This window comes from Myodes glareolus, chromosome 22, assembly GCF_982192425.1.
Source record: "Myodes glareolus chromosome 22, mMyoGla1.1, whole genome shotgun sequence".
Lineage (NCBI taxonomy): Eukaryota > Metazoa > Chordata > Mammalia > Rodentia > Cricetidae > Myodes > Myodes glareolus.
In genome coordinates this window covers 34,685,934-34,702,185 of record NC_142047.1, presented here as the reverse complement: position 1 = coordinate 34,702,185, position 16,252 = coordinate 34,685,934, and the positions used below count along the sequence as shown (strand labels likewise).

The following is a 16,252-nucleotide window of genomic DNA, read 5'->3' as shown; positions in this document are numbered from 1 at the left end:
AGGCTGGTCTTGAATCAGGTCTGTAGCCCAGATAGGCTTTGATCTTGGAATCCTTCTGCTTCAGCTTCCCAAGTATCTAGGAATATAGACCTGCACCATTAGGCCAGTTTAATTTATTTTTCTCTCAAAAGTAATTATTGGAGAGAGTGGGCATGGTGGTGCATGCTTTTAATTCCAGCACTTAAGAGTCACGGCAGGTGGCACTCTTGTGAGTTTCAGGACTGTCTGGTCTACAAAGTGAATTCCAGGCTATCTAGGGCTACGTAGAGAAATTTTGGTGGTGGACACCTTTAATCCCACTTTGGAGGCAGAGACAGGCAGAGCTCTGTGAAATTGAGAGCCTCTTGGTCTATCTACTAAATTCCAGGTTAGCCAGGAGTATTTAGTGAGTCCTTGTTTTAAAAAAGTCAAAAATATGATTGGGACTAGAGAGATGGCTTATCAGTTAAGAAGAAATGGTGCTGAATCATGGGGATCCAAGTTTGGATCCCAGGGCCCATATTGGGCAGCTCACAAATGCCCGTAACTTTAGTTCCAAGGGACCTGAGAGGGAGAGAGAAAATAAACAAATCAAAAATGTAATGCTGAAGAAGGTTTTGTAAAAGAGAAAGTTCTTGCTTATATTGAAAAGAAACTGACAGACTGGAGAGGGCTTGTCTACTGAGCACAAGTTCATTTACTAGAACTGAACGGAGAGAGGGTAGGGGGAGTATTGCTCTCTCTCTCTCTCTCTCTCTCTCTCTCTGGGTGTCATCAAATTTAGGTCCTTGCACATACTAAACGTATGACCCACCACTGAGCTCCCCAACACAGAAATAAAAAATGGCGCCTTCAGACTGTGTGTTTCACTGATGCTCGACTTATGACTCCACCTTCCCTTTTCTCAGTCCTGTACAGATGTAAAGACACAGCTTAGGCGTCAGGCCCCAGCCTGGCTCCGGCGTCTGTGCGGGCAGCTGCTTTCTGAAAGGTTGATGAGACCCAACGGCGTTCAGGCAGTAGTCCGGGGCATTTTGGAAGGAGCGGGTGGTAAGAAATAATATATTTCTGTTACTGTAGTGTCTGTTTCCATTTGAGGCAGAGGTGAATCACTGCCTTTGCTTTAAATCTCATTGAGTGTGAATGTGTAGCTCGACCTTTTCCTTGTACCTAGTATGTAGCAGGCACTGAGCGCAGCCCTAGTAGATTTTGCTGAAAGACACGTAGAATGAAGGACTGCTATAAGGATACTAGGTCCCCAAGTCAGGTGTGTTGGTACATGCTATGACCTCAGCACTCAGGAGTACTGAGACAAAGGTCCTGAAGAGATGGCTCAGCGATTAAAAGCACTGGCTGTTCTCGTCCAGAAAGAACCTAGGTTCAGCTCCCAGCACCCTCTCATGGTGGCTCACAACCATCTAACTCCAGCTCCAGAGGATCTGATGCCCTCTTTTAGCCTCTTAAGTGTATATACAATCATGCAAGCAAAACAATCAAACAAGTGATAGAACATAAATAAATCTTTGAAAAAACAAACTTCAATCCATATTTCCTCTGCTTCAACTTCAAAATAAAATTGCTTCGAGCCATTTGTGGTGGCCCACGGCTTTAATCCCAGCACTCAGGAGGCAGAGGCAGACGGATCTCTGTGAGTTAGAGGCTAGCCTGGTATACAAGAGCTAATTTTAAGACAGGCCCCAAAACTACAGAGAAACCCCATCTCAAAAAATCAAAAACCAAATCAAACCAACCAACCAACTAAACAAAAAACAAAAAATTATTTCTTAAAAGGTCTATTAGCAATGAATTCTTTTTTTTTTCTATGTAGCCCTAGCTGGCCTGGAACTCTTTATGTAGTCCAGGCTAGCCTTAAATTTGTGACATATCTTACTACACCTTGGCTTTTTTTCCTTTAGAGACAGAGTTTTGCATAGACCTAACTACCCTGAAACTTATTTTGTAGATCAGTTTGGTCTCAAACTTGCCTTAGTTCTGTCTTAACTTCCCAAGGAGAGATTGCAGGCATGCACCACCACACCCAGCTCAAATTTAGTTTCAGTAGGTGTTCGAGGAGATTAAGAGGGAGTAATGGGAACATTTTGATCAAAGAATATTTTATATATTTGTGAAATTATAAAAGAATAAATAAAATATTAAAAAAGAGTGTTTCCAGTAGAGAAAAAGAAGCATTTCTTTTTTTTTAAGTTATAAATTGATTGACCTAGTAGTTCAGACTTCTTATTAACTCTTATAACTTATATTAGCCCGCTGTTCTTGTCTATGTTAGCCACGTGGCTTGGTACCTTATTCAGCGAGGCAGTCACATCTTGAAGCATTTCTTATCCCAGATTTTCAGGCAGACTTATCACATACACTTTATATGGGGACTGCAATGAGCATATCTCTTTCCGTGTGACAGTGGGCTCTATATGGGGACAGCTGTGAGCATGTCTCTCTTTCCGTGTGACAGTGGGCTCTATGTGGGGACAGTTGTGAGCATGTGTCTCTCTCCGTGTGACAGTGGGCTCTATGTGGGGACGGCTGTGAGCATGTGTCTCTTTCCGTGTGACAGTGGGCTCTATATGGGGACGGCTGTGAGCATGTTCTTTCCGTGGGACAGTGGACTCCATGTGGGGAAGGCTGTGAGCATGTTCTTTCCGTGGGACAGTGGACTCCATGTGGGGAAGGCTGTGAGCATGTTCTTTCCGTGTGACAGCGGGCTCTATATTGGGACGGCTGTGAGCATGTTCTTTCCGTGGGACAGCGGACTCCATGTGGGGAAGGCTGTGAGCATGTTCTTTCTGTGTGACAGCGGGTGCTGCTGGTGGGAGTGATGCTGAGGCCACAGCTGCTGACTGGAAGAAATGTGACTTGATTGCAAAGATTCTGGCCTCTTGTCCCCAGCAGTCTCTGTCCCCAGAGAGCTACTACAAGGACATCTGCCCGCAGGTAAATCGTCTGTTTCTGTTGATCCATCAAGTATTGTCTGCTAATTCACATAGAGGACAGTTAATATTCTAAAAGTAAAGGAAGAGTGATATAGTATTTCATTTGGCTGTTTAGTGAGTGACTCTCTTTTTATGGTTTGTTTGTTTGAAGCAGGGTTGCTGGAGTTCAGACTGGCCCAGAACTCAATATACAACCCAGGCTGGCAGTGATTCTGCCTTAGCCTCCCTAGTGCTAGGGTCACAGTTGTGAGCTGCTGTGCCTGATGGGGACCACCAGCACCTCCTCTGCCTACACACACATGCACCCACCCTTGCCCATCCTGTCCTCTAGAGTTACAGGTATTTGCTGGTTTGTTGTCAGCTTAACACAAACCAGCATCACCTGAGAAGGGGACGCCTCAACCTAAGAATTGCCTCCATGAGATTGGCCTGTGGGCATATCCATGGGGCCTTTTCTTGATTAATGATTGTTGTAGAAGGGCCCAGCTCACTGTGGGTGGTGCTACCCCTGAGTAGGTGGTCTTCAGTTGTATGAGAAAGCAGGTTGGACAAACCATGAGGAGCAAGCCCATAAATAGCATTCCTCCTTCCTCCATGATTTCTGTTTCAGTTCCTGACTTGACTGCATCACCTGTGAGCTATAAAGAAACCCTTTCCTGCATATGCCTTTAATCCCAGTACTCGGGAGGCAGAGGCAAGTGGATCTCCGTGAGTTCGAGGCCAACCTGGTCTACAAGAGCTAGTTCATAGACAGGCTCCAATGCTACAGAAAAACCCTGTCTTGAAAAACCAAAGAAAAACCAAACCAAACCAAACAAAACAAAAAACCCTTTCCTTCCACAAGTTGCTCTTGGTCAGAGTCTTATCATAGCAACAAGAAGACAAACTAGAGAGCCAGGTGGTGGTGGCGCATGCCTTTAATCCCAGCATGGGAGGCAAAGGATCTCTGTGAAACTCAGAGAGACCCTGTCTTGAAAAACAAAGCAAAACAAAACAAAAACACAAAAAAAACCAGTTGTGAGCTGCCTAATCCATCTCTCTAGCCACAGGCCCCTCTTCTCCTTCTCTTCCTCTTTTTTTTTTTCTTTTGTTGTTGTTTTGGGGAAGCTTTTCAAGACAGGGTTTCTCTGTCTTGGAACTCACAGAGATCCACCTGCCTCTGCCTCCTGAGTGCTGGGAATAAAGATGTGCACCACCACTGCCCGGCTTAAAGGCATGTATTTAATAAATAAATAAAAACCTGTAGAATGATATGACCTATCCCAGAGCTACAGAGAAACTCTATCTCCAAAAACAAACAAACAAAAATGACCTATTTGTTAGGTTTAAGAATGTCAGGAACTGAAGAGATGGCTCAGAGATTAAGAAACCTGGCTGCTCTTCCCAGAGGTTCTGAGTTCAATTCCCAGCAACCACATAGTAGCTCACAACTGTCTGTAATGAGATCTGATGTCCTCTTCTGGCCTGCAGACATACATGCAGGCAGAACACTGTATGCATAATAAATAAATTTTTAAAAGAAAGAAAGAAAGAATGTCTCACCTACTGAGCATAGTGACCCACACTTATAGTTCCAGAACTGAGGAGATCAAGGCAGGCAGATCTCTAGAGTTTGAACTTCACCATTGGGGAAAAAAAAATGCCTCACCAAAATTTCATCAGGTTCATTACCTCTTGTTGTGCATTTTTAGTTTTTGAACTAAAATGTGTTAAGTGTTAAAGGCAGTAAATTAATATGGTAACAATTGAAAAAGCAAAAACTAGGCTGGACGGATGGCTCATGCTTAAGAGTGATTGCTGCTTTCTGAGGACCCAAGTTTGGTTCCCAGCACCCTTATCAGGCAGCTCACAAAACCCTGTAACTGCAGTTCCAGAGGATCTGACATTCTCTACTAGCCCTCAAGGGTACTCACACACATGTGCACATGTGCATACACACACACGCACACACACACACATAAAATAAGAATAAATCTTATTCAGTGGTTAAGAACATTGGTTGCTCTTCCATGGAACCCAGGTTTAATTTTCAGCACCCACATAGGAACTAGCCTTTCAGAAATTCAGACCCAGAGGATCCCAGCTCCTCCTGGCCTCTGTGGAACAGCATGTATGTGGTACACAGACACATGTGCACATAAAATACCCATACACATTCAAAAAATATAAATACTTTTTTCTCTTATTTGCTGCTGATTTTTATTGTAGATTCTGGACTTATTCCATTTTCAAGATAAATTGACAGCACGGCAGTTTCAGAGAGTGGCCACGACCACCTTCATAACTATGTCGAGGGAACACCCAGAGCTGGCTCCAAAGTATTTGCTTCAGCCCATGCTAGCTCCTCTGCATCGATGTCTGACCACAACAGGTAAGTGGGGTGCTGGGGTAACCCTCCCTGCAGTTTAAACTTACAGGGCTTAAGTCTGGGGTCTTTCATTCCTCAGTTTTTCTTTTTCTCTGCTAGCTTTTCACTTGGAAGCTTTACTTTCCTGAGTTCCAGGAAGAGAATAGTGAGTCACTTGGACACACTTCACCAGAGTCACCAACTGTTCCCATTTGGTTACATTTGCTTCATTTCGCTCTACACACATGAATACAGTTAGTTTTTTATGGAACATTTGAGAGCTAGTTGTAGACGTGATGACATATCACTCCTAAATCTTTCAGCATAAATCTTTGAAGATTTCTGTCCTTTCAAAATGCTTAAAAAAAAAAAAAACCACTGAATTTAAAAAAGGACCAACCAGATAGCTCAGTGGGTAAAGGAGCTTGCCGCCAAGCCTGGCGTCTTGAGTTCAGTCCCCAGGACCCAACTGGTAGAAGTTGTCCTCTGACCTCCACTTACGGGTTGTGGCAGACAGGTGAGCATAGCTCAGGGGCGTACATACAAATAAGTAAAAGTGATTTTAAAAATTAAAGAAAACAACTGGGCGGTGGTGGCGCACGCCTTTACTCCCAGCACTCGCGAGGCAGAGGCAGGCGGATCTCTGTGAGTTCAGGACCAGCCTGGTCTATAGAATGAATTCCAGGACAGGCTTCAAAGGTACACAGAGAACCCCTGTCCTGAAAAACAACAACAACAACAACAACAACAACAACAAATAATAATAATAATAATAATAATAATAATAATAATAAATCAGCTTCTTACTTGACTATTGAACAGTGATCACACTTGAAAAATTTCACATTGTTACAAGGTTGTCAGGACTTGTCCTGGACCTTGTTTTTTGTTTTTTTTCTTTTATAGTATTTTTTTTTATTTTGTATTTTATATACATTGGTGTTCTGTCATATGTCTGTCTGTCATATGTCTATGTGAGGGTGTCAGATACCCTGGAACACATTTTCTTTTCTTTTTCTATTTGGTAGGGGGTGTGTTTTGAGACAGGGTTTCTCTATGTAACAGTGCTGGCTGTTTTGGAACTTGCTTTGTAGACCAAACTGCCTCTGCCTCCCAAGTGCTGGGATTAAAGACATGCATCACCACCACCCGGCTGGGTTTTCCTTTTTTAAAACATTATTTTTTAAAGTACATAAGCATTTTTCCTGCATGTATGTCTGTGCACCACATACATGCAGTGCCTAAGGAGACCAGAAGAGGGCATCAGATCCCTGGAACTGGAATTATGAATAGTGAGCCACCAAGTGAGTGTTGGGAACATCCTGGGTCTTCTGAAAAAGTAGCAAGTGCTCCTAACCAATGATCCACATCTCCACTCCAGTTTTTGGATTTTGGAAACAAGGTCATGCTTAAGAGCAATAGAGCACAGGACATGTTTGAACTTGGCTGTGCTGTCTCAGTTGGCTTTGCAGGTGCTGAGATAGTAAGCATATGCCACCATAGCCAGTTCTTCTAATACTCCATTAAAAAGACAAAAGTCCTCTGTTTTAGAATGCTTTTCCTGAAGCAGGATCTGACATCATCAGTAGCTTCATAGATTCCATGGATATAAATGGCGTATTGTACAGTGGTAATGCTGATTTTCTGGTCTTACCTGGACTCTCTTACTATAAAACTTTGTTAGTGTCTTCTGCTCAGAAAAATGATGGAATTAATTTTGTTTGTTTTCAAAGAGATTCCAGAGAGTAACATGGTGCCAGGAACTATTTTGGTGACTGAGGAAGAACTTAGTCGATGTGTTGAAGATGTATTTAAGGTTGGTAATTCAAGTCTATGATGATGGTAGTTAAATGTTAAATGTTCATACTTAGTATTTGAAGACCTTTTGTTTTTTGGAAACTCCTGACTTTGAACAATACTTCCTGCAAGCAATGATCTGCATCTGTAATTTTGCCTTTTAACAAGAACTTCAAGAATTTGGATGAGTAGAGGCTGCTGGAGAAAGGGCTCAGCTGGTAAAAACATACGCTGTATACTGCTTTTACAATTCAGTTCTCAGAACCTGTGTCAGTTGGTTTACAACTGCCTATAATTCCAGTCCCAGGGAATCCAGTACCTCTGGGCTCCTCGGGCACCTGAACATACCCACATACTGAGACACACATACACATAATTAAAAATAATAAATCTAGCTGGGCAGTGGTGGTGCACGCCTTTAATCCCAGCACTTGGGAGGCAGAGGCAGGCAATCTCTGTGAGTTAGAGGCCAGCCTTGTCTACAAGAGCTAGTTTCAGGACAGGCTCTTTAAAAAACAAAAACAAAAACAAACAAAAAAAAAACAAAAACAACAACAACAACAAACAGGGATGGTTTAGCAGTTAAGACCATGGGCTGCTCTTCCAGAGGACTGGGCTTCAATTTCCAGTACCCACATGATAGCTTATAACCATCTGTAACTCTAATTCCAGGAAATTCAGTGCCTCTTTAGGTCACCTTGGCCACCAAGTATGAATGTGGTGCACAGATACACATGCAGGCAAAATGCTTATACACATAGAATAATTTAACTTTTTTTTTAAAGCATCCAAAAACTCTTGGGCTGCATGTTACAGTGCACGCCTATAATCCCAGCACTCCACGTCTCTGGTTTGAGACTAACCTGGTCTGCATAGAGTTCCAGGACAGCAAGTCCACACAAAGACCCTGTCTCCAAAAACAAACAACAAAACCCAGCTCTTCTTTAAAGAGCACCCAGTCCTGTGCACTTCATTATTATATCATGTTTTCTGTTCTGGACACGTAGGAAAGGGACTGCCGGACCCTGGAGCCCTTGTATTGATCTACTTAAGAAGCTGCCAGACTGTCTTACTCTTCTCCTAGCAGGGTGGGAGGACAGAGAGTAAATTTTTATTTTTATATTTTGAGAGGGGGTCTCACTTTTTTGTAGCTCTATCCGGTCTAAAACTCACTCTGTAGACCAGGCTGGTTTCAGACTCACAGAGATTTGCCTTTGTCTGTCTCCCAAGTACTGTAATTAAAGGCATGTGCCCCCATATCCAGCCCTCAGAGACTGAATCTGAAGTCATGGTCTTTCAGGTAAGAAGGTAAATGCTTTTTTGTTTTGGTTTTTTTTTTTTTAAATTTTACATATGGCACTAATAAATTTGTAGTTATAAAATGTGTGCTTAAAAACTGAAAAATCATTTGTGCATGGTGGCTTCACATGCTTAATCCCAGCCCTCTGGAAGCAGAGGCAGGCCAATGTCTGTGAATTCAAGGTCAGCCTGGTCTGCTAAGTGAGTTCCAGCCCAGCCAGTGCTACACAGTGATCTCAAACCTCGCTGCCCCAACCAAGACCAAAACCAAACAACAACACTGAAGACCCTTTCCACTAGGAAAGTCAGCCATCAGTTTTCTGTAGGTGCTGAGTCTGACCCGCACTGCTGTGACGCAGGGACATTGCAGACGGTAATTGCTCCCTGCAATTTTTGGCAGCCCAGCTGCAGTTGGAAGACAGAGGAAATGTGTATGCTGGAGGAAGATAGTAAACACTGTGTGGAATTTAGCAACAAAGGGAGTGTAATCTTTATTAGCATTCTGCTAATACTAAATTATAGAGTACAGTTTATACACAGGAAATGAGGAAGACATCTGGAAAGCGTGAATTGATCCAGCCACTTGATGGGTAACAAGAGGCTGTTTAGTTTCTAAGAGGCATCTGGGAACATTTCCAGCTGTTTTTTCTCTCCATTCCTTCTGCTCACAGATTTGCTGAGATAAAATCCACACAATGTACAGTGCACTCATTTAAAGCGTACAGTCCAGGCTTATGCACCCATGATCACAATATAATTCTAGAGAATCTTTCCCCGAGAGAAGCCATTAGCTAGCATTCCTCACTCTCCACCCACCCTTAGCCCTGAACAACCACTCTTCTACTTTCTGGCTCTATAGATTCACCTAAAGAAAACCACACAGCATGTGCTCTCAGCATGATGTTTTTCCTCTGAGGCAGGGTCTCACCTACATGCAGTCCAGGCTAGCCTTGAATTTATTGTATCTTCTGACACCTTTATCTTGATCAGCCCTTCCTTTCCTTTACTCTTTAGAAAATATAGAATGCATTTTTAAGTAATTTCAGTGTCTTTATCTTCTAATTCTATTCTCTTTTAAAAAATTTGTGTGTGTGTGTGTGTTTGTGTGTGTGTGTGTGTGTGTGTGTGTATGAGTGTTTTGCCTGCACATGTCTATGTATCACATGCATGCAGTGCCCTTGGAGGCCAGTAGAGGGCATCAGATTCCCTGGATCTGGAATTAGGAATGGTTGTGAGTTATCATGTGGGTTCTAGGAACTGAACTCAGGTCCTCTTGAAGAGCAGGTGGTGCTCTTCTCCCTTTCAGTAGTCAGTCTACTTTTGAGGGAATCAACCTCCTTTTGGAGGGGTCAATCCTATTGATTTCCTTTATCTATCTATCTATCTATCTATTTATTTTTACTTTTTTGAGACAGGGTTTCTCTGTGTTGCTTTGGAGCCTGTCCTGGAACTCGCTCTGTAGACCGGCTGGCCTCAAACTCACAGAGATACTCCTGCCTCTGCCTCCCAAGTGCTGGGATTAAAAGCATGCGCCACCACCACCCAGCCCCTTGATTTCTTTTCTTTTCTTGCTTTTTTTTTTTAATGTGTAGCACAGGCTGGTCTCGAACTCATGATCTTCCTGCTTCTGCCTCCTTGAGCAAATCCTACCGGTGTTTGCCACCACAACCGGCTCTTTTCTTGCTTTTTTTTCTTTTTTTCTTTTCTTTTTTTCTTTTCTTTTTTTTTTTTTCCTTTTTCTTTTTTTGATTTTGGTTTTTGAGACAGGGTTTCCCTGTGTTGCCCAGCTGTCCTGGAACTCGCTCTGTAGACCAGGCTGGCCTCAAATAAACCACCACTGCCCAGCTTTGATTGTGGGCTCTTCCTTGCATGTCTACTAATCTTTGATGTATTTTGAGATATTATTCTTGTCATGAAGTTCATTTTGTTTTGGTGGTGCTGGTGGGGTTGTGACTCAGGTTCTCAGGCGTACTAGCCTAGCGCTGTGCCTGAGCTCCCAGGACCAAGTTTCCCTTTGTTTCTAACTAGACAGCCCAGGTAGTCCTGAGCTCTTCATCCACCTGCCTCAGCCGTCCTTCCAAGTGCTGGGATTATACTGTGCCATCACATGTGGTGAATATGATTATTTCTGAAGGGATCTGGCATGTACCCCTAGACTGACCTTTTACACTTTGTTTAAAAGGCAGGGATTGCCTGGGTAAGTCCTCCTGAAAGCGTTAAACTTGGAGCTGGAGAGATGGCTGAGTGGTTGGGAACACTCACTGCTCTTCCAGAGGACCCGCGTTCAAATATCAGCACCCATATGGCAACTCACAACTGTCTGTAACTCCAGGGTCTAACACCCTCACACAAAATATATATGCAGGCAAAACACTGATACAGATAATAAATCATTTGAAAGCATTAAACTTGATTTTTAAAAGACTGAGCTCTTAACTCTCTGATTTTTAATTTTGTTTTGATTTTTTCTGGGCACGTCAGGTAAGGGAAGACCGTTCTGCACTTACACCCTTCTACAGCGGAGAGTGGGCACTTTGTGGTAGCTCTGGTGGGCCAGGCGGAGCGCCCTCAGTAGCCGTCTAGTGTAGTGATATTCCATTTGTATTTTAATAAATAAAGCTTGTCTGAAGACTAGAGTGCAAAACAGCCACTCTGGTCAGCCACACAGGCCAGGCAGTGGTGGCCACATCTTTAATTCTAGTAGCCACACTAGTTAGCCATAGAGGCTGGCAGTGGTGGTGCACGCTTTAATCCTAGCACTAGAGATAAGATAAGGCAGAGTGAGACAGGAACTCAGTGAGATTTCATAGAGGCAAGAGCTCCCTAGTGGCTGGCTGCTTTGCTTTTCTGATCTGCAGGTTGAATTCCAATATCTGTCTCTGGGTTTTTATTATTTGCGCTACAATGTACGTGCTAGATACTCACTTGTATTTCTTCCGAGGAATTCTCATTTCTATGTGCTTTGTGTCTATACCCAGAAAGGACTAAGGGGCAGCTCAAGTCACTTGTCGATTCACTCCCTACTGAGTTTCTGGGGACCAGGCCCCACAGTGCTTGCATTCTTTTGTGCTCCTGGCAAAGTGATTTCATGCTTTCTTTGCCTGGGAGGTGAACAGGCCCAGGTGTCTCGTTAGTACAGGAAACTCACTGTGCTTTTCTCTTCGCACATGGTCTGCTCTTTAGCAGACTGGCCACAACCTCACAGGGGAAAGGGTTTTCCTGAAGCATCAACTATAGCGTTTCCCAAGGCTTCTGAAGAGCAGAAGAAATACCATGTAGGAAAGACTAGAAGATAGTTAATTCATTTATTTTGTATTTCCTCATTTCCATTTTATCTCTATTTCCAGATTCGGTGGATCTTAACTTTAATTATCCAAGTCGTTTTCCCATCAAATGCAGTGAATTTCTAATTACAGTTGCTTTGTCAGATTGGGGGCATTTGACTCCTCTTTCTGAATTTTTAATTAGTCTTATAGAGAAAGTTGGGATAATAGAAACTTAGATGAGAAGGACCTTTAGAAAAAAATTTAGAATACCTATTTTTAAAAAATGCAGACTTTATAATTGCTTCTTAGAATCTTTGGAGACTAGCTTAAGGATTCCTAAAGTTTTGAAAATTCAAGGATGCTTAAGTTGCATGTAAAAGAGTTTAGGATTTGCAGATAACCTAGGCATATCTTTCTATGTAATTTTTTTTTTTTTTGCTTGTTTGGGATAGATTCTTGTGTAGCCCAGGCTGGTCTTCAACTCAGTATAGCTGAGGATTACCTTGAATTTCTGACTCTTCTGCCTCTGACTTTCAAGTGCTGGGATTACAGGTGCCTTGCACAGTGCCTGGTGTGTGCCATGCTGGGTCTTAATACCAAGGCTTTGTGCATTCTAGACAAGCACTCTACCACCTGAGCCACATCCTCAGCTCCTCTTTGTTTTGTTTTTGTTTTAAGGATAGGGTCTTTATAGCTCAGGGTAGCCTCAAACTCTCTCTGTGGCTGAGACTTGCTTTGAACTCCTGATCTTCCTGCTTTCCCCTCCCGAGTTCTAAGTCTACAGGAGTATGCCTCCATACCTGCCTTCCTTGCATATTTCAAATCTTTGTGATACTTACAATATCTAGTACATTATAATGATACATAAATGGTTGCTCAACTCTATTTTAAAAGTTATTCATTTTTATTTTACGTGCATTAGTGTTTTGCCTGTGTGTAGCCTGTTGGGCCCCCTGGAACTGTAGTTACTGACAGTTGTGGGTCACTACATGGGTGCTGGGCATTGAACTTGGGTCCTTTGTAAGGGCAGTCAGTGCACTTAACTGCTGAGCTATCTCTCCAGCCCCACCAGGGAACTATCTGTATGTATTCAATACATATGCAACCTACCCCCTAATGTTTAAGTCTGTGGTTGAAACTACAAATGCACAGTCCATATGTATGGAAATCTGATTTTCTTTATTTCAGTCTCTCTTTCCATTCTTTCCGCTCCCCTCCCCACTCCCCATCTCTCCTTCCCTTTTCTTTTTTGTTTTTGTTTTTGTCGAGACATTTGTTACAATTGATGAGCTTACATTGACACATCAATATTACTTTAATCCACAGTTTATAGTAGATTCCACTCTTGATAACTTTTCATTTTATAAAAAAGAAAGGAGGCTGAAGAGATGGTTCAGTGGTTAAGAGTATTGGTTGCTCTTTTTTTTAATATATAGTTTTTCAAGAAAGGGTTTCTCTGTGTAGCCTTTGATATCCTGGAACTCTATAGACCAGGCTGACCTAGAACTCATAGAGATCTGCCTGTCTGCCTTCCAGTTGCGTGCTGTTGCTCTTACAGCGAACCCAGGTTCAGTTCCCAGCATCCATATGGTGGCTCACATGTGTCTGTAGCTCCAGTTCCAGAGAAGTAGAGGTACCTACTTCTGACCTCTGTGGGTACCAGCATGTACTTGGTATATCGATCGATGTATATGTAGAAAAACTGCTCATATACATAAACTAAATCTAAAAAAATGTGTTTTAAAAATAAGAAAGATAACCCCCAAATTCAAGTGATTTCTTCCAGCGCTCACAGACATAATATAATAATTTCCCCACTGTGTGTGTGTGTGTGTGTGTGTGTGTGTAAAACCAAGTATTTCTATGTGGTATGAATTGAAGAAGTTTTAAGGCTTTCTAGGGGAATGATTCTCTCCCTAGCCTCTTCCTAGAAGCAAGTCATTCTGGAAATTTCCAGCAGTGATTGAACTAATTTGAAGCCAAGGGCCAACAGACGTGTTGTTTAAAGCTGTGGGAGCTGCAGATGTTGGGTTGTCAGGTCTGAGTCTGGTGCAGTGTAGTGGACATGCCAGGTCCTCCAAACATATGTGAGCTCTTCTCTGACACCGTGAAGGACTTAACTGTGTGACTCTAGCTGACTTATTTACCCTTTGAGTTGTAGGGATGAAAAGGTAACTTTTTTGTCTGTTTTGAGATGTGGTCTTATGTAGTCAGGCTGGCCTTAAATTCCTGGTCCTTTTTTCTCCACTTTCCAAGTGCTGTGCTGGTTTTACAAGCATGTGCCGCCATGCCTGGTGAAATAAGGTAACTTTTGATAGGTTCATAGCATACTGTAGCTAGCACATAAGTGCTCAGAAAACTGTCAGTTCCTTTTTGGCTCAAAGAAACTCTTTTAAAAAAAGACTGTTTTAGGCAATATGTTCTGAAAGCTTTCACAGTGCAAAGTACTTGCTATATTAGGTAACAGCCTTGTTCTTTTTCTTCTCACATGTCTTAATTAAGCTCAGCAAGTGCATTAGAAGTTCTGGAATGCCACTGTCAAAGGGTCTCTGTGCTGCAGGCAAGGGCAGCATTTGTCTAGCCTAGTCTGTAACAGGTAAAAATCAAGATCCAGCTTGTTCTAAATTTCAATGTTTTATTCAGTCTTTTATTCATCTCAATTCTATCTGGTTCTGAGAATCCCCATCATGATTGTATTAAGAGGCGGCCATACATTAGGACAACAGTTTCATTTATTGTAGTCTCAATTTTGAAAGCATAAAATTAAGCTTACATATGTATGTAGCTGTGCATTTTATTTAAAACATGAACTATCATAATTGGCCCTTATGCCAAAAACTTAATACCTAGGGGCTGGTGAGATGACTCAAAAGTTAAGAGCATTGACTGTTCTTCCAGAGGTCCTGGAGTTAAATTCCCAGTAACTACATGGTGGCTCATAACCATCTATAATGAGATCTGATGCTGTCTTCTGGTGTGCAGGCAAAATGCAAACAGAACATTGTATATAAAATAATTAAATTTAAAAAATAACCAAGCTTAATACCTGTATAAGTGTAAAAGCTGAGACAGGGGCTGGAGAGATGGCTCAGCAGCTAAGCACACTGGCTGCTCTTGGAGAAGACCTGTGCTTGATTCCCAGCACCCATATCATGTCTCCCAACAGTCTGCAATTCTAGTCTCAGGAATCAAAAACCCACTTCTGACTTCCTCAAGCACTGGCACATATGTGGTGCACATGCGTGCATCCAGGCAAACACTCTTAAAGAAAGAAAACAAACTAAAAGATTTCAATGTCTTTGAAGCTGGGAGTGTAGTTCAATGGTAGATTATTTGCCTAGCATGGAAGAAACCCTGAATTGATCCTCAGTGCCACATCAAGACGAGCAGCATTTTCATGGTGGTGTGGGGCTGTAATCCTAGTACATAGGAAGTAGAGGCAGGAGGATTACTGTGAATTCAAGGCCACTCTTGGCTACCCAGTCAGTGAGTGTTGGACCAGCGGGGGCTACATGGCAAGATCCTGTCTCAAAAAGACCAAAAAGATGTGGCTAAAGAGATGGCTCAGTGGTTGAGTACATACTGCTCTTCCAATGGACTGGAGTTTAGTTACCAGCACCCAAATCCCATAGCTCAAAACTGCCTCGAATTCCAGCTGCAGGAGATCTCATCCCTTTTCTAGCTTCTTTGGCCATATGGCATACAGACACATTTATATACACATAAAAAGATCACTTCAATAAAAAAAAACCCAAATAAGCAAACAACCTTTCAAAAATGTCTTCTTCAGGCATGATGCCTTTATATAGCATTTGAAAGGCAGAGGCAGAAGCAGGTTGATTTCTGTAAGTTCACGGACACCCTGGTGTTGAAGGAGAGCGCAGGCCCTTTGTTTGTCTCGCCTGCCCAGCTAGCTCAGTTGGTAAAGCATGAAACTCTTACTCTCAGGGTCGTGGATTCGAGCCCTATGTTGGGCGCCAAATGTAGCAGGAGGAGCGGGCCTACTTTTCATCCCGGCCGCCTGGCTAGCTTAACCCCCGAAATAATCACACAGAAATTGTATTAATTAAATCACTGCCTGGTCCATTAGCTCTAGCCTCTTACTGGCTAACTCTCACATCTTGATTAACCCATTTCTGTTAAATCTGTGTATCACCACATGATTGTGGCTTACCGGCAAGATTCTAACCTACTCCGTCTCAGGCAGGAGATTCATGGAGTCTGCCACACTGCCCTTCTTCCCAGCATTTAGTTCTGTCTACTCCACCTATCTAAGTGCTGCCCTATCAAAAGGCCAAAGCAGTTTCTTTATTCAACCAGTGAAAGCAACATATAGACAAAAAAACCTCCTACAGCACCCTGGTCTGTATAGTGAGACCCTGTCTCAAAAACAAAATCGTATCCATATTTATTCAGTGTATATTTTTGGTAAACCTCAGAAGTAGCAGAATCAAAGTTCACAACCAAGTTCCCTATTTCCTGACTTCCCCAGTCCTCAGTAGCTACAGTGCTTTCTGAGGACTGTGCTCAAACTCTAGTTATGGTGCTAGAGGATGAGTCTGCAGTTCAGAATCTACTGCTCTTGCAGAGGACCAGAGTCGGATTCCTTGCCCCCT

At 42.6% G+C, this 16,252-nt stretch overlaps 1 protein-coding gene across 6 annotated transcripts in view; it reads left to right on the top strand.

Moving 5' to 3' along the window:
- The window catches only part of Tango6 (transport and golgi organization 6 homolog), a 163,741-nt gene that overhangs the window by 10,713 nt on the left and 136,776 nt on the right, over positions 1–16,252 (top strand). For all 6 annotated transcript variants that reach the window (XR_015735906.1, XR_015735907.1, XM_087900178.1 and 3 more), the window contains exons 4-7: positions 888–1,029; positions 2,792–2,928; positions 5,136–5,298; positions 7,008–7,090. Coding sequence is in view for 4 of the 6 variants with exons in the window: in XM_087900178.1 (XP_087756304.1) it covers positions 888–1,029; positions 2,792–2,928; positions 5,136–5,298; positions 7,008–7,090 (525 nt within the window). In the remaining 2 variants the exon portion in view is untranslated. The remainder of the gene's footprint in view (positions 1–887; positions 1,030–2,791; positions 2,929–5,135; positions 5,299–7,007; positions 7,091–16,252) is intronic.